The 25,499-nt window shown below is 33.1% G+C and overlaps 2 protein-coding genes across 2 annotated transcripts; both read right to left on the reverse strand.

The window, feature by feature from the left end:
• Window positions 1-7,019: 7,019 nt before the first annotated feature.
• On the reverse strand, window positions 7,020-8,168 carry LOC134698029 (ficolin-2-like; the record flags this gene model as incomplete). Its single annotated transcript, XM_063560319.1, is given in 2 exon segments — window positions 7,020-7,295; window positions 8,000-8,168. Coding segments are annotated over 2 exon segments (417 nt in total), but the record flags the coding sequence as incomplete, so codon positions are not given.
• A 14,499-nt stretch (window positions 8,169-22,667) lies between these two features.
• On the reverse strand, window positions 22,668-24,533 carry LOC134698030 (putative leucine-rich repeat-containing protein DDB_G0290503). The gene has a single exon (XM_063560320.1). The coding sequence runs from the start codon at window positions 24,531-24,533 to the stop codon at window positions 22,668-22,670; it is 1,866 nt and encodes a 621-aa protein (XP_063416390.1).
• Between the last annotated feature and the right edge of the window lie 966 nt (window positions 24,534-25,499).

Consider the following 25,499-nt stretch of genomic DNA (forward strand, 5'->3'; position numbering starts at 1 on the left):
GCAGTTGCGGTATTAAAATATTTCCTTAGCTTAGTCAGTTGAATCGACATATATCCAGCTTCGAGACCATGAAATGGATAAAACCACACGTTTGATAGTGATACTTACCAACCGAACATGATCCAAATTTTCAAGTATAACAAGTTCAATGATTGTTTTAAATTAAGACATTAGTATAAATGAAAACACTTTTGAACAAACTTGGAAACCAGAGTTTTTGTCAATATGGTTCGGAATATCGTTGACTTGTTCAGTATTCACTAACATGTTTATTCAAAGTACATATCTTTTCGTCCATTTACCATTTAAAAATTTGCAAACGTCCACATGGTTAGCTTCTCCATGCAAATCCTCACTCATTTAAAGTGGCATAATCGGTAGCCGTTACGATAACTGTGAAAATATGGAATTCAGACCACTCACTGACATGAGGATATTTTAGTACTTAACTGGAACATTGGAATATACAATTTTCAAATGAGATATTGTAAATTATACTGAATGAAGACTTGAATTCAAGATTAAAAAAGACATGACTCTGATCTGAACATAGGGCGTCACTGATACGTCTTATGCTGACGAAACGCACATCTGGCGTATCAAATTCCAAATTTGAGTTTGTAATTATGAAAAACAAAAGAAATAAGAACAAGTTATCCGTATAACTTTTTGTTTTTGCTGCTAAACAATTTGAATAGTGAGGTCAAGAAAGTTCCAGTTTTTAAGGATATATAATAATTTTTATAACCGAATTTTTGAATGCTGGTTTATCATTATTGCATCTTATAATTTGGGGTAATCAATTCATTTCTGGACCTTAAATCGGCCAACAAATTGGTATGCTTATCTCAGAATGTCATTTTGATCTTTTAAGCGTATGTATTTGTATTGCGTCCTAGTGAAGCTGGATTAATTATCAATTCCAAGTTATCCATTTCATATCTTCAAAAAGAAAGTACATGACATAGGTAAGCAGGATTTATGTAGAAATCGAAATTAGATAAACGGAAAAGAAAATGTCGTACCTAAATTTCTCATTATTAGTTAAATATTTATCACCTCCACTAACCAACTTTAAAAGTACATTAGGTTGTGAACATTTGTTAAAGCTCGAAAATTACGAAGGTTGGATACACTTTATTTAAAACCCTATCTAAACTACGTACATTTATGCGTGTAGTATATTTTTCTTGGATGTGGTTTGCGATTTTTGAACTCAAAACATAACTGACGTGGTAAATGAAAATAAATTTACTGGTAGGAAACTAAATCAAATTAATATCATGATTGAAATACATTATTTATGAATTTTTAGTGATGTTTGGCCTATGGACATTTTTGTTCCTCGTTTGAATATTATGGAGTATGTTGTTTTCCGAAAGCATCAGCGATAGCACATGTATATTCAATTTCTTGAATTTTGGTCTTTTTAAGATCATATCATGAAATGTTCCTTGGCCAGTTTCATACATTAAAGAAATATTCGTACAGACAGGATGCATGTTTTTTTTTACATTGTTATTGGCTATGAAATTGCTGTCATTAACTGCGAGTACTCTTAAATCTGTTATAGCCCCGTTACACCTGGACTATGTTTTGTTACATGTTTTCTGTTTTGTATCGATCTGATAAAAAAGGGATGAAAAATACCAGAGGAACAGTCAAACTCATAAATCGAAATAAACTGACAACGCCATGGCTTAAAATGAAAAAGACAAACAGACAAGAAATAGTACACATGACACAACATATTAAACTAAAGAATAAGCAACAATTTAGTTCTGTACTGTAACACTAATGTCCCAGGTTAGGGGGCAGTTTTTACTAGTTTAACCCCGCCACATTCTGTGTATGTGCCTGTCCCAAGTCAGATGCCAGTAATTCAGTGGTTGTCGCTTGTTGGTGTATATCATATTTGCTTTCATTCATAATTTGGTAAGTACGTCAGGTCTTTTTTTCTAGTTTGATTTCTTTTACATTTGTTATTTCGTAGTCTTTTGTAGCTGACTGTGTAGTACAGTCTTTCCTCGTTATTGACGGCCATACGATGACCTTTAGTTACTAACTTCCATATCATTTGGTCTTTGGTTCAGAGTTGTCCCGTGGGTGGTCATACCACGTCTGCCATTTTTTACATGAAGGAATATTGATCTATAGAAGAAGTTGTCATAGGAGGCATTTATTCAAATCTATATAAAAAAACACAAACGATAATTAGTATTCATCCTTTACATTGTATATCTAATAAAAATAGCCAATCAGATAAAACGTTCAGAAACAAGTACACGTTTTGTCTTTACAAGCTACAGAGTGACACTCGAATGAAAACAAATCAAATGCTAAGTTAAATGGAATTGGAAATCACGAAAACGAATAGTTGTCTCATTGGCAATCATAACACAGTTCCTTATACTATTAAGTTAAGATTCACATGCATGCATTATTAACTGCATTATATATATATATATATATATAATATATATATATATACAACTCGTCTAAACATCAACCCAACAATGTTAGATCTGTAAATTTGCTTTCGCAAATTTTTGGTTCTTCCCTCGCCGGGATTCGAACCCATGCTACTGTGATATCGTGACACCAAATCGCCTGCACTGCAGCCGTCCCGCTAGACCACACGACCACCTGGGCTCTCAAAAAAAGAGCTTTCGGTGTACATATGTTACCTTTCCACGTCAGTTTTAATCTAGCGGCGTACTACAGTACATGATATATAAGGCATGAAGATGTTATTGTTACAGATCAGCTAAATTATCTATAGTAAAGGATCCTACAAATTAATGTAAGATACAGTCACAGAAAATAATTATATTCATAAGTACGTCTGAGTCAGTGACAACCCTACAACAGATGTATCCATCGGATCGCCATCAATGATGGTGATACATGGCTGTGTACAAAATGTATATACAACTCGTCTAAACATCAACCCAACAATGTTAGATCTGTAAATTTGCTTTCGCAAATTTTTGGTTCTTCCCTCGCCGGGATTCGAACCCATGCTACTGTGATATCGTGACACCAAATCGCCTGCACTGCAGCCGTCCCGCTAGACCACACGACCACCTGGGCTCTCAAAAAAAGAGCTTTCGGTGTACATATGTTACCTTTCCACGTCAGTTTTAATCTAGCGGCGTACTACAGTACATGATATATAAGGCATGAAGATGTTATTGTTACAGATCAGCTAACGAAAGCAAATTTACAGATCTAACATTGTTGGGTTGATGTTTAGACGAGTTGTATATACATTATGTACACAGCCATGTATCACCATCATTGATGGCGATCCGATGGATACATCTGTTGTAGGGTTGTCACTGACTCAGACGTACTTATGAATATAATTATTTTCTGTGACTGTATCTTACATTAATTTGTAGGATCCTTTACTATAGATAATTTAGCTGATCTGTAACAATAACATCTTCATGCCTTATATATCATGTACTGTAGTACGCCGCTAGATTAAAACTGACGTGGAAAGGTAACATATGTACACCGAAAGCTCTTTTTTTGAGAGCCCAGGTGGTCGTGTGGTCTAGCGGGACGGCTGCAGTGCAGGCGATTTGGTGTCACGATATCACAGTAGCATGGGTTCGAATCCCGGCGAGGGAAGAACCAAAAATTTGCGAAAGCAAATTTACAGATCTAACATTGTTGGGTTGATGTTTAGACGAGTTGTATATACATTATGTACACAGCCATGTATCACCATCATTGATGGCGATCCGATGGATATATATATATATATATATATATATATAAAACGTCTGAATAATAGTCAACGATTTTTCCCACGAGAGCGCTGGATCGTTACAAGTAACGATACATGTACACAATAAAATAAATTATATAAACGCCTAAAAAGTGTACATAACAACACCAATAACACAAAAAGGAACTATAAATGTAATTATTTATAAATATTTCGGATAACAGATATCCTTCGTCAGTCAGATTCTGATGTTAAATGAATCATCTTTAAGTCTTCTTAGATTAAACTTTTACTAAATCTTGAAATTTATACAATAAAAAAGGCAAACCGAACATCAGTTAAGACGCTTGCATCATTGCAAAAATATGTTGAATATGAAATAGGTTATATGACTATTTACATCAGAGAGTTCAAATAAATGTTTTAAATAAAAATAATAATGTGCGATATGAACTAGCACATTTCTAAAGCTTTAACAGTGTCGATAAATATGATGTTACAAGAAAGATTGCGTTAATAAGAATTCCAAATAAACAGCATTGAACGGTCTTATTTCTAAATAAACAGCACTGAACGGTCTAAATTTCTAAATATTTCAGATTTAACAACTGTAGTGTAGTTACATTAGAGTCTGCGATGTTTAAATCAAACGGCCGTTTAAAAAAAATAACAAATTTTGACTAAAGTAAAATAGTTGGACGTGGCTTGGTACTTGGTACATCCCTCAAAAAATTAAGCAATTAGATTGTTATATTCAACAGATATATTTTAGAAATGAGTAAGGATAGAAATAAAAACGGGGACTGTAATAATAAGTAATATAACCCAGATGTGAAGCACTGCATGGTGGCGAATTACATCTTTTCATTTATCCCATTTGGTGCCAAAGTTGTTAATTTTCTTATCCAAAATCTTTCCCGAGTAAGTCTATCCTCCCTAGACCAAGCAGAGTTGTGGTCAATGATAGTAATGGTCAGTCGATTGAGATCTGCCTTAGTGTGGCCAGGGGATCTCAAATGACGACTAAGAGGGAGGTCTGGCTTGCATTGGTAGTCGCTACGATGACCGTTCATTCGTTTGTGAAACGGCTGTTCTGACTCGCCAACATACTGTTTACCACATTTACACTGTAGGAGATACACAACATTTGTAGTCTTGCAATTAACATTGCAAAATATGGTGTATTCTGTACCAGTGGAGTGACTGTTAAAAGTCTGGGTATCCAGTATTTGTTTGCAAGTCAGACATCGTTTGTTTCCACAACCCTTACAAGAGCCCACTGACGAAGAGCCTGCTTGAGAGCATAACTCAGCTCTCACCAGCAAGTCTTTAAGGCTTTTTGGCCTGCGGAAAGCCAGTACAGGTGGCTCGGGAAAGATCTTGGATAGTTTAGGATGTTTTTCGATATCTTTCCAACTTTCGCGGATAAGGTGAGACAAGTTGTCAAATTTTGGATGGTAATTCAACACAAAAGGCACCCTCCTGTTGACCTTTTTGACTTTATATTGTAAAAGTTCATCTCGGCTGATGTTGCTAGCACGATATATATATATATATATATATGATTAATAATGCTTAGGTCACAAATGGTCACTAACAGTACCCAATCACGGTCATATGACTTTCCCTCAGCCTTTCTGATAATGGTTACTAGGTCTTCGAAATCATTATGATTATTTCCTTGTCAACAGCACCCAAGTCACACATGCGTTATTGATTGCATTGGTCATTGAAAACTTGCTTGAAGTTATTGTCAGAACCCTTGTGAATTTTACTAGAATTTCATTAAAACATTTTTTTTGCTACATGGTTTATGGTCTTTTATGTAGGTTTTATACTTATATTATTGTTTTGTTTATCATTGTTATTTTAATCATTTCATCTTTGTTATAAAAAAAATATTTGACAGATGAAAGTGATATATATGAAAACTTTTTGTGTTATAAGGCATTCAGGGATTGATACATACACAGAATTATACATATAAATTAGGCCTTTATCGCTGAGCTACTGGAATACTCGATTTATATACATGTAATTAAAATATTCAGCTCCTTACAATTTTATTGAGTTTTTTTTTAAAATTCAACAAGTGTGGACACAGATCAGTGTGGATTGAATGTTTGGATGTTTCACAGTGTTTTCGGGAAAAAAGTTCTATTTTGAGTGACACCCAACCTGTAGCAAACTCTTAAAATAGCAGCTTATTTTATTCAATATTGAGTTTTATGTACAAAACTGTCATAGAGGAGACACTTCTAACATCAGTGTCGATCGCTCATATATTTTATTGAGCTAGACACAGTGATTCAATAAGTAAAACTTGAATCGTGTCATTCTATATCAAAGGGAAATTTCTCCGATTTTTTTTTTCGAAATTAAAGAAATTTGCAAAGCAAGGATAACATTTTTTTTTTTTATATGCAAACGACCTGGTGCTGACAAGTTCTTCGAACAGTTAAATGCTTTTAAGTCAGCCTTGAATAATGAGGACTAAAACCCGTATATGTAAAGATCAAAGGCATGTTAATTGTGTACACCTATATTAGTTTTATTCTCCATAATTATAATATTTATACTAATATCATTTACGTGACGAGAATTCATCACTAAGATATTTGCCACAGGTGTAGGCTTTAAGAGCCTATGACTTATTTTTGACAGAAAAGGGTAAAAAAAACGTACAATCGTACAAAGTAAATAATAAAAGCTGAAATCTGGATACTAAAGTTGTAAGGAAAATCTGCTCACAGAGTTCAGCAGCTGGAAAAAATGCACAAAGACGTCGTAACACACGTATATAATAAACATCTCTCTGGTTCTAAGACGGCAACTAGGGGATATTGACTTCGATATTCTTACGTTGAACTTGTACGTTGTTCTTTTAATTCATTTACTAATACGAGACTCAAATATATGGGTAGTCAGAACTTAGTCTAATAGATAGAAAGACTTGACCCGACCATTTTTTCTAATACTTCGTAAAACCAAAGCGTAACTTGAATTATAAGACTGCAGAATAAGTTTCACGACAATAAGATTTATTTAATGGACCATAGAGTCATGTTTGTTTTAACATTTTAACATAGTTTTTTTTTTTTTTTCACTTAATCCAACAGTTTTGTATATCTATCAAAATGTTTGTCTAAAGAATCAAATATTTAAAAAAAAAAAGGCGTTCTAAATGTCTTATGTATATCATATTCAATTAGCATGCATTTAAAGCAGATGACAATCATTTAAGTTACTTTTGTTTCCATAAAATATCGACCCAGATATCACGTTTCTCTTTTATTCAGCAGATTTAATCATTTTCTTCTTATCATCATGGTTGTTGCTTTCAGTGAGTAATTGTAGCCTTTCCAAGCCTTCCAGTTAATCCCAATAGTGCTGGCCGAGTCACTCCCAGCGAGATAAAGACCGTTTGAATTGGCAGTGTGACATCTTCCGTACTACCATCCACCTTTATGCCATTTAGTACAGGATCCTGAATGATCATCATTATTTTGATCCTCAGTACTGAATTTTCGACCATTATGGTGGGCCAGAGAGTCACCTTAAAAAGATATTTTAAACAATTGTCAATGAGTACAATTTGTAAACTTATATTCAAGAAAAAATGACAACGTGGCTCGGATATAACTTCTTTAAACTTCGGATATCTCGTTATTTCCAAAAGAGTATTGCATTTGCACATATTGGAGGAATTTTGAAAAAGGTGTCTGAATTTCAGTATCATAGTTTTATCCATAATGATATTTATCCGGATAATTATCGACAAATAATTGTGTAAAATTGGTCATTTTAGGCCTGTCATTATTTTCTTTTAGAAGTCATAAACAATTTCCTATGTTTGATTCCTTTGTAGCTAATATCTTGCTGAATTATTTTAGTATTTGTAGTTTGGTACCATCTGTTATTATCATGGAGATTAAGGCCTAACCAGTGTAAATCATCACTTATGGACAGTAGCACTAAAAAGAAGCAGATTGACAATTTCGAGGACGTATATTTATTTATAGAAGTTCTTATGTTGTTGTTATTTTTTTCTGCTATATGAACGCTCTATCTTAATAGTTTTCTGATAGTGTCAAAACTCAAGATTGTGTTAATTTCGCCAATTAAGGCCAACAACTCCTTTGAAGAGGCACCTGATAAGTATTGGTGGACTGAAGTATGTAGATCTTGATATTGTGAACATTTTTGTTATCAACTCTGGTTTTCAAATATTAGTTTTAAAACTTCAGGTCAAGTTCTCACCAGCATCTCCCGTATATCTCACACATGTCATCTTAAATTTTGTTTTTTCATCTCCTTTTTTGAAGTTGGTATATTTGGCATATCTGTTTTCATTCTAAAAGTCCTCCATCGTGATGAGCAATTCATAACTTCCTTGAGAAGTTAGATTATGGAGTTTTTCATTACCTAAATAAATATTGAATCATATTTAGATTTAACACAGGTTAAATTTTAAAATCTCAGTCTGTTTCTTAAATTAGTTCCAACATAACTTTTGATTTTTGAACCCTGTATACCACCATTCCCCATGTGATTTTTTTTCAAATACTTTGAACGACAAAATTTCTTCCTCTGTGACGTATACATTTCCTGACATCGAACACGCAAAGCGATAAAAAATGTTCCAATCATATTCAGGACCACTAAATTAACAATAAATACAATGGTTAGGCGGATATTTCGACTGTCACAAACATAAATAAATTAAAAGGTAGAGCAACTTTAGGACAACTTGAGACCGGTGTAAACTCCCTACAAATCGTTTATGAATAAAACGGAAATTTAATTGGCAATAGATAAATCGTTCGAAAAACGGCAAATACAAGTTAAATCCGACGATTGTTTTACGATAGTTACACGTTTTTTTGTTCATTTGTATTTCTGTTTATGTTTGTGCTTTTAATTTCCTTTATATATCTGGGTAGGTATAAATTATATTGACCTCAAAATAAATACAGAAGACTCCTCCAGAATCATGAAAATAAAAATTGCTTTGTTACAAGAAAAAAAAAGTAGGTCCGGGAAGGACCGATTTTGGCCTCAAATTTCAGGTTCATCTGACAAAAGACTTTGACCAAGCGAGACAAGGATCGTTTCAGGTGGGAGAGGGTTCAAAGAAACAAACGATGTCTGACTTGCAAACAAATACTGGATACCCAGACTTTTAACAGTCACTCCACTGGTACAGAATACACCATATTTTGCAATGTTAATTGCAAGACTACAAATGTTGTGTATCTCCTACAGTGTAAATGTGGTAAACAGTATGTTGGCGAGTCAGAACAGCCGTTTCACAAACGAATGAACGGTCATCGTAGCGACTACCAATGCAAGCCAGACCTCCCTCTTAGTCGTCATTTGAGATCCCCTGGCCACACTAAGGCAGATCTCAATCGACTGACCATTACTATCATTGACCACAACTCTGCTTGGTCTAGGGAGGATAGACTTACTCGGGAAAGATTTTGGATAAGAAAATTAACAACTTTGGCACCAAATGGGATAAATGAAAAGATGTAATTCGCCACCATGCAGTGCTTCACATCTGGGTTATATTACTTATTATTACAGTCCCCGTTTTTATTTCTATCCTTACTCATTTCTAAAATATATCTGTTGAATATAACAATCTAATTGCTTAATTTTTTGAGGGATGTACCAAGTACCAAGCCACGTCCAACTATTTTACTTTAGTCAAAATTTGTTATTTTTTTTAAACGGCCGTTTGATTTAAACATCGCAGACTCTAATGTAACTACACTACAGTTGTTAAATCTGAAATATTTAGAAATTTAGACCGTTCAGTGCTGTTTATTTAGAAATAAGACCGTTCAATGCTGTTTATTTGGAATTCTTATTAACGCAATCTTTCTTGTAACATCATATTTATCGACACTGTTAAAGCTTTAGAAATGTGCTAGTTCATATCGCACATTATTATTTTTATTTAAAACATTTATTTGAACTCTCTGATGTAAATAGTCATATAACCTATTTCATATTCAACATATTTTTGCAATGATGCAAGCGTCTTAACTGATGTTCGGTTTGCCTTTTTTATTGTATAAATTTCAAGATTTAGTAAAAGTTTAATCTAAGAAGACTTAAAGATGATTCATTTAACATCAGAATCTGACTGACGAAGGATATCTGTTATCCGAAATATTTATAAATAATTACATTTATAGTTCCTTTTTGTGTTATTGGTGTTGTTATGTACACTTTTTAGGCGTTTATATATATATATATATATATATATATATATATATAAAACAAAGGCTTAATAAAACCATGATACTAGAAAAAATCAGTAAACTAAAAGTAAGTTAAAACGAGACAAAATCTAGGACTTTCAATTCTGACATCAAACATTAAGTCGTTTGAATACACCATTATCGCAAAGTATGAAAAGCTTAACCTAGATACACTCATTGACAAATTTAAATATAAATAGAATCGTTTGGAATTTTAAAGATGTACCATAAACATCTTAATTCGAGTACAATTAATGGAAATCCTAAGATTAAGACTTCGGTGATGAGAGGATTTTTTAGCAGAATAAATTAAGTGTTTTTGCATTTAGATTACAGATGACAACTTAAGAAGTGCTCTATCGCAGTCAAACATTGTTGTAGAACATATATCGATTAAAACAATAGTATTATTTTTCTAGAAAACGCAGCTACTCAAATAGGGATATCGTGTTTCAACTAAAGGAATTGATTGATGGATCGATGTTTAAGACAACCTTCAATCCTATTATGCTATTTCGTGGAGGTTTTTTTATTACTGGAGGAAGCCGGAGTTGCCGTAGAGAACAATCGACATTTGGTAGACAAACTGACAATCATAGTCAATTAAGATTAGAGTCGAGAGCGCCTGCCCAGTGCAGGATTAGAACGCACAACCTCAGTGTAAAACAGCTAATGATAAGCTAAAAGAAAGTTAGTAAACCAAGGGTTTCAATAATAAATTTAAAAAGAATTATTTCGAAAGTGTTATAGCCGAAGACGCTTACCCTGCGAACGTTCCGGTGTCGCTTCTCTTTGAGTTCATATAAATCCATCAATGGGTGTGTGTTACCTTGGTTTGCTTCATTCAATGTCCCTTTTCCCTTTTTAAATATCAGTGAATTCGATTCATCAACTTTGTTTAACCTTAAAAGAGCACCATGACAGCTTACACAAGTGGTAATGGGACTGTTTATACCTCTCTGGGACAAGTTATTAGGTATATAAATGGTAAAGATGAAATCATCCCTTCGTAAATTTTACAGACGGCATCACGAAATGGTTGACCGTTATGGAATATCCGTTTTACAGATGAAATCTGATATATGTTCCTTATGTCGTAACCACAATCCCGTTCATATCGAATAAGAATATGAACCGGGTTTGTTATATCATGAGCAACACAACGGGTGCCTCATGTGGAGGAGGATCTGCTTTCCCTTCCGAAGCACTAAAGATTACCCCCAGATTTTGTCAGGGTTCGTGTTAAACATCTGTCATATTCTTATTATGATAGTGAAAAGAGGTGGGTTAAACCTGAACTATTTTCTTATTAAACGGTCGAATATAGTTATCAAAGGTACCAGGATAATAATTTAGTACGCCAGACGCGCGTTTCGTCTTCATAAGACTCATCAGTGACGCTCATATCAAAATATATATAACCCCAAACAAGTACAAAGTTGAAGAGCAAATCGAAAATTTGGTAAAAATTAAAAAATGATGATTGCATAGAGGAAGACGAGAACACATTTTACCACAGTCCTTGGCCTGCGACTCACTTTAACACTATAACATTTCTGTGTTTAATTATGATTGCCGGTAAAAGCTATTTCTCGTTTTCGCTTTTCATATTCTATAGGGCGAAAACGCGAAATCGCGAAGTCGAAAACGCAAAATCGCGAAGTCGAAAACGCGAAAACGCGAAGTCGAAATCGCGAAAGGGCGAACTATTTTTCTTTCCAATTTCGCGTTTTCGACTCCTTGTTTTTGCGTTTTCGCGATTTTGCGTTTTCGCGTTTTCCGGATTTCGCGTTTTCGCGATTTCGCCTTTTGGCGTTTTTATGATATACATGTTAATATAACATAACATTTTTAATATAATTGGAGACAAGACTACAAAGTATAAGTCATTCAAATGATTGTCATATAAATTTCATATCTGTGGTTTACTTTAAATATTTTCATAAATTAGACAATTCCTTTACATTCGTTGTTTCAAATACTCTTACAAGTCATTATATTTTTAAAAGTGTCAAATTTATAAGATAAGCCACAATGTAAACTATAGGCGTTTTTTTGTTGCTGTAATTATATTTTGTTTATATACATCTATTGTTTACATGTGTATATTAGTATATTAATTATGTTTTATTCATGTAGTTGATATTGTATGTAGAGAGCCTTATTAAAAATTGGTTTAATCCGAATGAGTTTCTCTCTTTAAAGAAAGATATTATTATTATTATTATTATTATTATTATTATTATTATTATTATTATTATTACTATTATTATTATTTTACTGAACAAATTCAAAAACAGATGCATTTGTATAAAATGCCTTTGAGTATACAATTTGCTTGAAATCATATTTTGACATTTTAAAATATATTTGTTAATTGACCAGATTCAGTTTCTCTATTTGTTTTGTTAATCTGGTTCTGACACGGGGAGGATTGTTGTTATTGTCTGCCGCATTCATCAGTATATCCCTTGTCCCTTAGTGTCTACTGTAGATGAACAAATTTCCGTCTTTGAAAATTTGAAATATTAATCAATGCGTTTAGTAATATGGGAAACACATACTACATGTACATGAATTTTCCATACATCCAGGTTACTTTTTGTTCAAATTAAAAGAACATGCGACAGGCTAAGATCAACCAATATCATTAAAATCGCTACCCTCGTAGCGTATCAGAACATCGGATTTTAATGAGATTGAAGATCAACCTACGACAGTTTTGAGGCGAGGTCTGTGATAATCCTAAGAGGATCACCATCTTATAACAGGTCTTATGATAGCTTCACGAAACCGTCCTAAGTTTTATTTGACAAAAATCTTATCTCCACAATGTATTAAATTTTTAACTTTTTTCACAAAAACTAATTTAAATACTAAAAATTTTAGATTCACAACAAGAGCATTTAATGAAAGATTATGTATTTTATGTAACCAAGGCGATAATAATTATTCATTTCATTTATCTTAAAATGTCCAAACTATAACTTCAACCAAATTGTATATTCAAAGGCATTTTATACAAAGGCATCTGTTTTTAATTTTTTTCAGTAATTGTCAACAAAGAATGTAAAGAAATTTTCTAATTTCTGAAAATATTTAAAATACGTCACAGATATGAAAATATGACAATCATTTGAATAATTTCTACTTTGTAGTTTTGTCTCCAATTATATTTTAAATGTTATGTTATAACAACATGTATAAAAAAACGCGAAATCATGAAAAAGGGAAATCGCGAAACGCGAAGTCGAAAAACGCAAATTCAAAAAGAAAAAAATATTTCGCCTTTTCGCCTTTTCGACTTCGCGTTTTCGCCCTATAGAATATGAAAGGTGAAAATCAAAATGGCCTTAACCGGTCACCATATTTAATTGATAATATCACTCCTTTTTTTGGCGTATAGCTTGCACATTTTAAACAAATGATAGAACCACAAATTTAAACATGTCCTTAATCGGCGAATGACAGTGGTTGATTATTCGTCAATTGTAATTGATGTTTCGATTTAAATGTTGTTAACTGCAAAAAAGGGCAGCAAGAATAATTTCAAACGAATATGATTACACCAAACCTTCAAGAGAATTATTTCACGAATGTAACATTGTGCCAATCACACAAAGAATACTTTATCACAAATCATTACTAATGTATAAGGAAAAACATGGCTTAGCTCCAGAATATATGTCCAGTCTTATTTTATCAGCTTCTGCAAACCAAAAATATAACACGAGATTTTCATCCTCAGATAAATTTATAATTCCAAAACCAAATGCAGAGTTTTATAAGTCTGGTTTCTCGTACACTGGACCAAAAGTATGGAATGCTCTTTCTAATTCAATTACAAAATCAAATACAGTATTAGAATTTCAACATAACTACAAATCAATGTACTTTTAACATTACCATCACATTTGTACTTTGGTGCTATATCATAATTGTTTATTGTATTTTAAATAGTATATATAATCTCTATATTTTATTATTATTGATGCATTGTTTATTTTTAATGTAATTATTATTGTATTAAGAGAGCCTTATTGAAAATAGTGTAATCCAAATGAGTTACTCTCTCTAAATAAAGATATTATTATTATTATCATTATTATTATTGTGTCTGAGTAAAACTGATACACAAATAATTCCATGTTAGAAGTAAAATAACAAAAATACTGTACTCCAAGGAAAATTTCAAACGGAGAGTCACTAATCAAATGGCCAAATCAAAAGCTCAAACACATCAAATGAATGGATTAAAACTGTCATATTCCTGACTTGGTACAGACATTTTATTTATATCTGATCAACGCAAATGTAACATGTAAGCTGACTAAACATCGATATAAATTAGTTTAGCTGAATAGAAAATTTTATCAAGAATATTGCCATAATTGTTTGTTACTTTATCACGTTCACTTCACAACTCGATAATCATATAGTATTTTATAGTTTTGTTCAAAGCTCCAGGAAATTTTGGATCCATGCTTATAGTTCACTGAATATTAGAATCAATTGGACAATCAAATAATAGAATTATGTCATATGCTTATAGATTAGAAATTACTAAATTGTAAAGTTTTTATTTATTCATAAGTGGTGAATCAAAGTGCCGCAATTTGTGCTGTGTACATAATTTTTTTTATTAAGATCTTTTAATATATCATCAAAAAAATTTTAAATCTTTATCTAATTCACCTAAACTAACTAATTTTATTTTTAGATTATATTTATCATGTCGTAAATATAAAGATATCTGCTTTTTCGATTAAGTATTTAAAATTTTAATGCTCATTTAATAAGTGGAGTGCTCCGATAACCCGGAGGTATATACCAGAACAGAACATATACTAACGTTTGATTACTTTGATCAACAGAAAACATTACGATCGAGGGAGATACAATATAGGCAACAGTAAACACGGTAGACATGTTATCTGATGTTCACATTGCGTTGTCAGTTTGTTTTCGACTTGTGAGTAGTATGTCCTTTTGGTAATTTTTGTCTCTCTTTAACGTCATTTGGTTTCTGATGAGGAGTTTAGGTTTCGGCAATCATACCATCTCTAAAAGCAATAGAAGAGGATGAACTCAAAATGAGACGAGACCGGAAACGTCGACAGCAAAAGCGTTTTATGATATACATTTATCACCCGCCATGCGAATCCATTCATTAAAAAGTAACGGGAATGGGACCATATCGCTTATACTGTGGATTCATCATTATTCGTTGGATACCAATTCCTGTGGATACAGACTTTGGCAAAACCACGAAATCAAATATCCACGAAAATGCAAGTATTGTTCAATCCACAAAAATAAATGAATCCACAGTATTACAGATTAGATGAAGTTTCTGCTATAAATATAATTCTAAGACTGCAAAAGCATGACGCAAGTAAGGTCAGACGCAGAAATACCGTATCTATAGGTCAACCAATTTGTGATGGTTACTGTTAAACTTGGGAATGTGATAATGGAAAAGCTTACATCATCAAAGAATTGAGTTAATAAAGTATGCAACATAATATCTTATTTAAATGCACTTATTTGTTACAATGAAAGAGAAAAGTCTATTTAAAGTCTCATTGCAATTAGTAATCAAGGGTATCAGGATTATAATTTAATACGCCAGACGCGGTTTTCGTCTACATACGACTCATCAGTGACGCTTGGATAAAAAAAAATATAAACCCAAAGAAGTACAAAGTTAGTCAATGCAAATATCTACGCTAACTTCAAATGTCATACTGATCTTCTTGTTGTAAACCTTTGAATATTCTTGATCGTTACTTAGTTATACTGAATTAATCATCCATTTCAAGTTATCCATATCTTATTTACAGAAAAGTAAATTTATGCAATTTGTAAGTAGACTTAACCCTAATCGAAATAAAAATTGGAGACAAGAAAGTCGTATCTGGCAATGTTACATCAATAGTAAGTCCGTAATCGATTGATAAAGACGATCTAGTAGTAGTCTTACGGCCGTTTGTATTAACTGTGTAAGTGAAGATAATATATTTGGTTCGCTTGTTTGCTTGCTGAACCGTGATGTCATTATTATGTTAGGTATACTACCCCCTTTCGAGGTAGCCTAATTCTACAGACAGAAATATTGATTATCTGTCGGACTAGTCTACTCTTAAAGGAGGATAGTTTACCTAACCAAATAATGACTTTCTGGTTCATCTAACAAATTTATTACCTTCTCCTCCACACTCAATGCAATCGGCTGTAATGCTTTTGTTTTTCATGGTTTTTCATTGATCTTCATAATGAATAGTTTCTAAAGGACTATGTGTAATTTTATTGTTTTTCATGTTTCTTAAATTTGTTGATATTTTTTTTTTAATCTATATAATTTTTTGCAATGGTATGGTCTATTTTTCTTTACTTGATTTGTCTTTGTTACCATCTAACTGTTGTTTATATATATATAAACGAGTCTAAATTGAAAACTACGTTCAAACCTATGATTGCGTTGGATAAAAACCGCAATTTTTATACGTGTGCATGTAAAACAAATTTCGTTGTGGAAGGGTCTAAAAACAGCACAAACAACATTTTCCAAAAGATCAAAAAAGTGAAAAAGTATATTTAAACAAAACGCATTTGACTAACAGGTCGAACAACTGATGTTCTTTAACCCTGCTGACTGCCATTGGCGATTGTCAAATAAAATTGATCACAAGATGTAAAAAAATGGATCTTAATATAAATTTATTACTAAACTGATTTTTTTTTAACTTGTGGCCACGATGTTATGCCACAAACATACGGTGTCAATATTTTTTTAGCACACCAGACAATAAATGTCTCTTCCGTGATATATTCAATCTTAATTAGATTTTGTTTTTAAAGCTAGCGATCCAAATAAAACGTTTTCTATATGGTTACACGGAAACATAATAAGAGTAATGTGAACCTTCACGTGTAGCTAGTTTCGAACAATAATGTGTAGAGCTCCTTCTGATTTTATATGTTTCTAAAAACAAATAATTGATTGGTGTAAGTCAGTTTCAAATAACTAGTATTAATTCCTGTAACGTAATTGTGTTATTATAGCGGTATCTTAAACATTGCCATATAAGAGAAATCCACCATTTGTTCTTAAAATGTCCTGCACCAAGTCAAGAACATGGCAGTTGTTATGACATAGTCCGTTTGAATGTAAGTAGGTGTTTGTTTTTGTAGCAGTTCAGTGTTTCTGCTCTGTTTTGCTTTCTCTTATAGTTAACGTGTTTCCCTCAGTTTTGGCTTGTGGTCCGGATTTCTTTCAGTTAAATCGATTTATTATTATTGAATAGCAGTAAACTACTATTACTTTTATATTAACTGAATAAATGCCTATAGTAAGCGGTTGTCGAAACAGGAATTATACAAGAATCGTCTTGAGAAAACTAGCAACAAACGTTCACTAAGATCACTTATTTCATTTTGTCAATATTTTTTCTTTTAAAAAATGCCCTGTACCAAGTCAGGAATATGACCATTGTTATATTATAGTTCGTTTCAGTGTGTGTTACATTTTAACGTTGTGTTTCTGTTGTGTCGTGTGTTTCCTCTTATATTTGAGTGTGAATTCGCATTGCTATAAGACGTGTCACGGTACTTTTTTATCCCAAATTCATGTATTTAGTTTTGATGTTATATTTGTTATTTTCATCGGATTTTTTCTAATGCTTAGTTCGTTTCTGTTTGTGTTACATTTTAATGTTGTGACGTTGTTCTCCTGTTATATTTAATGCGTTTCCCTCAGTTTTAGTTTGTAACCCGGATTTTTTTTTCTATCAATTTATGAGTTTCGAACAGCGGTATACTACTGTTGCCTTTATTAACAAAGATATCTGAAGCCAGTTGTATGTCCGATATCAGTTCAAATTTCAGAAAATGCAAAAACAAACAAGGTACTGTTTAAACTCTAAGAGTCGAAGAGTCTAAAAGTCTTAGTAAGTACATCAAACATAACGACATTTATTTATACCATTACTTGGAAGAATAAAAAGCTTAACCTAGATACTTTTGTTGACAAATTTAAATATAGATGGAATTTAAAGATGTACAGCAATTGCTATCTGATCAATTGACATAATTCTATGAGCCCTGTAATTAAGACTCCAGGACTTTTGAACGGAGACATGTTTATACGAAATAAGTGCCTATGCATTTCAAGTACAGACATGGACATAAATGGGTCAACACAGTAAACAGTTGTAGAAGTACATTTATCTAGTTATAAAAATGCGCGAGTAAATTCTAAGTATAACTATAAGTGTAGTGCTGCAGCTTAATATAATTAAGTTATTGAACAAAGGGCTTTCAATGGTAAAGTTGAGGTCACCTTTTCGAGTTTTATGATATCCATCAGATAGTAAGATAGATAGGTGAATTTTTATTTACTAGAGAAAATTCAGATTTTGGGAAAAATGCGATTTGGATTTATAAGTCTAAAAACTTTGAACGAAGAAAAATATGCTATAAAATATGGAAGTGACAGTTAAAAATGAGAAAATTTAATACGATTGCGAATGAGACAACTCAAATTCAGAGATCATGTGAAAGAAAAAATGATATACAGCAATTAATTACAATATCTACATTACAGGCGCCTGACTCTGGATGATGTATATACAGAATATGGCGGGGTTAAAGATTTTTGCTGGAGCCAAATTCTCCCCCTAACATGAGACAGCGGTGTTAAATACAGTACAACATAAGAACAGATTATAAAAATTAGTTGAAATGATGTTAACTCACCAGATCAACACAAACTAGATGTGTCAAAGCGATACGAATGGCCCCGTCTCAAAAAGTTGAAAAATCTGCAATTTGAATAACACGTGTGGACACAAACATGATGGTAGTCTCACATATCAAAAATCAGCTCAAAATCTGGAGGCGTATAGAAAAAAAGTCTGTATAACTGTGATTTTCAACAATTTATCAAAGTACAAAGCCCATAATTTCGTCAAAAATTAGCGGAGCGGAACAAAATTTAATCTTGATCTGTAACTCATCATGGTTCACTCACATACCAAAAATCAGCCCAATATATATAACTTTATTTCCTCTATTATAGAGATTTGGTGTACATGAAATATATAAATTACAAAATTACAAAAAACAAAGAATTAAAGTCACTGTTTAAAGTTAATATGAGAAAAAATGAGCACTGTTTATAATATCGATAACGGACACATCTTCTATCGATTGTAGAAATCTCTGCAGATTTTTTCAACGTGACGAACACAAGTCTTAGAGAAAAAAGTTAATTCATCGTTTTCTAATTCATATGACGTATTGCAAGAGAGAATTGTTGTTGTGAATTCTTGTGCCGAAAGACTGTCCATAAAAACACTGAACTGAATGGGATTAATGTTAATAATGTCTTGCCATAAATCATCTCTTTTGTCTTGAATAAAATCACAGGATACTAGTAAGTGTTCAACGATATTCAGGAAGAACTTTCCACATTTGTCGCAAAGTAAATGTCCATCTTCATAACGTACTATAGAACATAAGTCAATAACATACTTGGCGGAGGCACGAAGTTCGGGAAACTGTTTCGCAATTGTCCATGCTTTATGCGGTTTGATTGCAGAATGAATACGTCTAAACATATAAAAGTCATTATCGCATGAAATTCGGTAAGACCACCATGTTTCTTCACTTGCGTTTATATTCTGATTTACAATAACTGACCAAAGTTTTTTTGATGGGAAAGAACCAGTATTTGCAAAATTGACAATATAATCTGTAATGTTATATTTTTCGGCTGCTTTATAGATGTCAGGTATAAAACCAAGTTGTTCTGGAACACATTTATGTTTGAATTCCATAAGTCTGCTTATCATTATTCGTTTTGGTAACGCAGAAGACTTTAACCTACACAGTCTACCAAAAAATAAAAGTTTACATCTGTTGATAATGCTTTCAACTGAAAACCAACCTAGAAGACTTGTACATTTATCAGAACGGGTTCGTTTTGGAAGTCCTTGAATGATTTTACACACAAATCTGTGAGATCTTTCTAACATCGTAATTTCTGTTTGAGTCAAATTGTTCCATAACTCACAACCATATAGAGCTTTGCTGTAACAAATTTGAAGTATTATCTTGGAACACGTCAAAGGGTTTAAAATTGATGGATGAATTCCAGAATTTAGAACTGAAAGAGCAGTTGATCGCAACACTCTACAAGCATTCAACGTCTGGTCCATTGATCTAAATTTACAGTTCAAAAGAATACCGACATGTTTGGCAGACGTCACGAGTGGTATGATGTCATTATATAAAGTTAGATTGCTTGAAACATTCTTGTTCTTCTTTGAATAATGTAAGACGTTGCTTTTGGTCGGAGAGAACTTGAATGCCCACTTCTCGCTATATGTCTGACACATGTTAATAAGGTGTTGCATTCCTTTTTCTGTTGTTGAGAGTAACGCAATGTCGTCGGCTTGAACAGAGCTGCTTACACTGATATCTAGAAGAACGCATCCCAATTTAGAATCTTCAATGTCACACAAAAGATCGTTTATGTATACTAAATATAACAGAGCTGATAAGACGCCACCTTGGCGAACGCCTCGTTTTAGTTCAAACCAACGAGATAGCCTACCATTGAACAGTACAGAACTACGCATCTCACTGTACATTTCATCTATGAGCAGCCATAAATCACCGGTAACTCCATATTTATGCAGTTTACATAACAATGCATCATGCCATACAGTGTCGAAAGCTTTCGTGCTATCTAAAAGAACAACTATAACATCGCTGTTACGTTCAATGTAATGACGAATCGGTTCTTGTAAGTTAAATGAAGCGTGTATACTTGATAATTCCTTTTGGTATGCCATCTGAGATTGATGTGGAAACTTTATGTGCAAGGAGTCGAATCGAGGATAAAGAGACTTTTCGAATATCTTAGCAATACAACTTGTTAACGATATACCGCGGTACGAATTGGGATCGGTTTTGTTTTTATGTCCACCTTTGAATAACGGTATTATTACACTTGTTTTCCAATCTAGAGGAGTATAACGTGTTTGTATTATCAGGTTGAATAGATTGCATAAGTGTTTTTGCAATGTTTTACCACCATATTTTATATGCTCATATGAAACGTTGTCTAAACCTGTAGATTTGCTGTTACATAAACATTTACAAATGTTGTAAATTTCTTCAAACTCAAATGGGTTGATTGGAACTTTGATTTCCTTCTGCGTTTGTCGTATTTTATTCACCTTAAGTTTTACCAAATTTATGTTTGCTGAGTTTGTTAACTTGCTATCAAACTGAAAAATGGATTCAAAATGGTCCGCCCATGCTTCGCATATTTCGCTTTCGTTTGTATGAGTTACTCCATTTAAATTTAGTTCACGACAAAAAGTTTTCTGTTTACGTCTGCTTTTTAAGACCGACCATACATATCTTTGATCATTGTCGATAGACTCTTCCATTCTGTTGGCAATGTTCATAATATGTTCGTTGTAAGCTTTATCCATTTCATTTCTGAAAGTCCGTTTTGCATGTTTGTAATCAGCAAAGAATTGATCGCTTCTATCGTGAACTTTTCCGTTCAGTATCCATAAACTGCGCTTATTTAGCATTGTTTTGTGTGATAGATCTACGACTTTCGTCCAATAAGGCTTTATATGTTTCACAAATTGCTTATGTGGGAGTGTTTCCTTGTCAGCTTTTTGAATAGCAACTATAATAGTCTTATAGTAGAGCTCGATATCTTCTTTGGTCGCTGGTTGTGAAGGCATTTGAACAGACCATAAAAATTGTGAGACTGCAAATGAATAGTCGTTAACTGAATTCGTTTCTAACGCTTTGGTCCACGATACTTTGTCAGCCATAACACTTTCGTATAAGTTGTCACTATCAGCATGACATTGTTCAATTAGTAAAGTACATGCGATAGGCTTGTGATCAGAAACGTTAAAAATGCTTTCGTCTGGGACAAACACATTGTAAATATCTCGTGTATTTTCGTTATTTGTGACTATGTGGTCTATCCCTGTTTTAGGACCATCCTCATAAGATTGAAATGTACATACCGGACCTTTGGCAAAGTCCTGAACATGTAATGATATACTGTTATTGTCAATAAGGAGACTTTCAAGAAGTTGACTACGACGATCCTGAGTAAACGAATATCGTGGTCCACCAATCTTGCAGTTGAAATCACCAAGAATAAACACCGTCCCATGATTCGAATACGATTTGTATATGTCCATTAAGTATTCAAGTTCATTAACAAATGCTTCGTTGGGTTGTGTAATTGCTGGTAAGTATATAGACAGAAAAAATATGCTAGGTAAATTAGGAAGTTTTAGTTCGATACCACATATCCTATTGCTATCAATGACTAATTCTGTGACATACGGAGATAAAGTTTTAGAGACCATAATCGCAACACCACCACGGGCGCTAAAACTGTATTTTTCAGGGCAGTGTTCATCGGCGCATTTTCCAAATACTAAATAGTTTTGTTTATCGATTGAATTAAGGAAGTGGAATTGTGATTTTCTCAGCCAGTGTTCAGATAAACAAATAACATCAATCTTATTATCATTTAAGAATTCTTGTAGATACGGTACTGCGGACATAATTCCGCGACAGTTCCAACATGCTATGTTTAAAGACATTTATGGATGTTCGGTCTTTGAAGATAGAAAAACTGACCATGGAAGCCATTCTTTTAGAAAAATGCCTTCAGGCCAAAAAGAAGGATCCCGTATTAAGCTTTCACATTGAGCATCGATATTAAGTTGCGCAGAAGCTGTTCGTCGGTTTTGTTTATCAAAATATCTTAAATGTGTTACATTAACACCTCTTGCAGCGAGATATTCACGCATAGATTCTTCACATGAATTGTGTTTGTCGATACCACCTACGTAGAATCTGGATACACGGAGTCTTGTTTTTTTAACAAATCCACGAAAATTGTCAACAGTTGTGGGATTACACATGGAAGTTGGAAAATGCACTTGTATATTTGTATTTTGTTCATTTCCTGATATATTGTTGTTGGTGTTCTTGATTTTATTTTCTATTGAAGTAGACGGAGCTGGATTAACAACATTACTTTGTACATGTATGTCTTTGACTAAAACGGACAAATTCGAAACATCAGAGGATCTGACGTGTTTTGTGTGTGAGTCAACTAGAGAATTGGAATGTTCATTAATGGTATTCCTTTGAATTGGCTTTGTGGACTGACTCAAATCGGATTCAATCACATTGTAATTATCTAATGCTTCAGCTGAAGCTGTAACTTGTTTAGATTTTGATTTTAGAATGTCTGCGTACGATTTTGTAGACTTGTCAAGGACTTTGACATCTTTCTCGGTGTTTATGATACGTTTTCGCAAATCACTAATTGACCTCGTGTGAGAACAACAATCAATATTTACTTTTTTGAGTTCATCGTCGAATTCTTTCAGTTTATCACTCATGATGTTTGTTTTTGTTTTTAGACTGACAACGCCTTGCGCTCGTGTATCACTTAGCTGGTTAATTCTACATGACTCAGATTTCACGCTTGAACGTAGTTCGTTAACGTCTAGTTTTACTGTTTTAAAGTCGTTTTTTATTTTGTTTACATCTGTCGTTAACTGTTGAATGCTGTTTTCGTATTCATCAAGTTTGTTTCGGAAAGTTCCTGAACTTTTTTCAATTTCTAATTTATTTGATTTGCAGATCATTTCCGCTTCGTGTGTAACGACACTCATGTTGTTAACTGTTTTAGCTAGGTTTTCGTTGTTATCTCGTAAGGATGAAATTTGATTCTGAAAGTTCCGTAACCGGTCATTGTTTTTCTGGTTAGCATTGACCAGTTGCTTGTTTTCTCGTACTAATACAGAGACGGTTTTATTCAGATATTCGATTTCCTGAGTGTAGTCGCCTTTCAATGTATTAATTTCTCTTTCTATGCGCACGAGAGTCTCTTTCAGACACAAGTTCTGAGAAAATTCGCTGGAATGTGTACGGTTATTTTCATCTGCTGTAGACATTTTTCGGGCACTTTGTGTATGCGAACGAGTATTAAGTGTTAATCTTAAATCTTCCGTATATTCTCCGAGTGATGCTAAATAAAGCGCATAGCAATCGCTACCAAGTTTGTTTTCAACTGATTCACCGTTAGGTTTTCTAGGATAAAGACGCTTTTTAAGAGTTGCATTCAGATATGGAAAGTTATGTTGACATTTTGCAATTTCCAGAAGTGCGTAGCGAATGTCGTCAATTTCACAATGTGCGTGTTGGCATTTATCAATTAATTTAGACACAAAGCTGTCTTTAGGTAAGGATAAAAGTTCATCTTGGATAAATTTTATTATCGATTTTGTTATGCTTGTATCGTTGCTTATGTTGCTTGTGTTGGAAGGAACATCTATTATAATGTTTGTTTGTCTTTGTGACGAAAGAAGATCATCAAAAGGATCAAATTGACTATCTATAAAACTCGAGTGAACAAGTAGATCGCTGGGTCTAAGTTCCGTTAGATTATTCATGATATATTAGATATGTTGTGAATCGCTGAAAACAGTTCACAGTGATCTGATTTTGAAAATCAATACATGTTTATGAAGTAATATCTGTTGATGTTTTGAAATTCTTTTTATCAATATGGTGTTGTTGAATGTATGGAATGATCTCACCAAATTCTTGATCTTTGAAGATGTATGAAAACTGTCCTTTTCTAGAATAATAACAAGAGCACATTAACAACACGTCCTTCACTAAGGGACATAATCCAAGCAGTTAAATACAGTACAACATAAGAACAGATTATAAAAATTAGTTGAAATGATGTTAACTCACCAGATCAACACAAACTAGATGTGTCAAAGCGATACGAATGGCCCCGTCTCAAAAAGTTGAAAAATCTGCAATTTGAATAACACGTGTGGACACAAACATGATGGTAGTCTCACATATCAAAAATCAGCTCAAAATCTGGAGGCGTATAGAAAAAAAGTCTGTATAACTGTGATTTTCAACAATTTATCAAAGTACAAAGCCCATAATTTCGTCAAAAATTAGCGGAGCGGAACAAAATTTAATCTTGATCTGTAACTCATCATGGTTCACTCACATACCAAAAATCAGCCCAATATCTGAAGGTATTTTAAAAAAAAAAGTCCGTAAAGCTGTGATTTTCAACAATTTATCAAAGTCCAAAGCCCATAATTTCGGCAAAAATTAGCGGAGCGGTACGAAACTTAAACTTGATCTGTAACTCATCATGGTTAACTCACATACCAAAAATCAGCCCAATATCTGAAGGCGTTTAGAAAAAAAATGTCTGTATAACTTGTGATTTTCAACAATTTATCAAAAGTCCAAAGCCCGTAATTTCGACAAGGAACAAAACTTAAACTTGATCTGTAACACATCATCGTTAACTCACATGCAAAAAATCAGCCCAATATCTGAAGGCGTTTAGAAGAAAACTCAGTATAATGGTTTGTTGCGGA

Source organism: Mytilus trossulus, chromosome 14 (assembly GCF_036588685.1).
Source record: "Mytilus trossulus isolate FHL-02 chromosome 14, PNRI_Mtr1.1.1.hap1, whole genome shotgun sequence".
Classification (NCBI taxonomy): Eukaryota; Metazoa; Mollusca; class Bivalvia; order Mytilida; family Mytilidae; genus Mytilus; species Mytilus trossulus.

Excerpts from the sequence above, each read along its gene's own strand:
- LOC134698030 (XM_063560320.1), bottom strand. The coding sequence starts at position 24,533 with ATGAATAATCTAACGGAACTTAGACCCAGCGATCTACTTGTTCACTCG.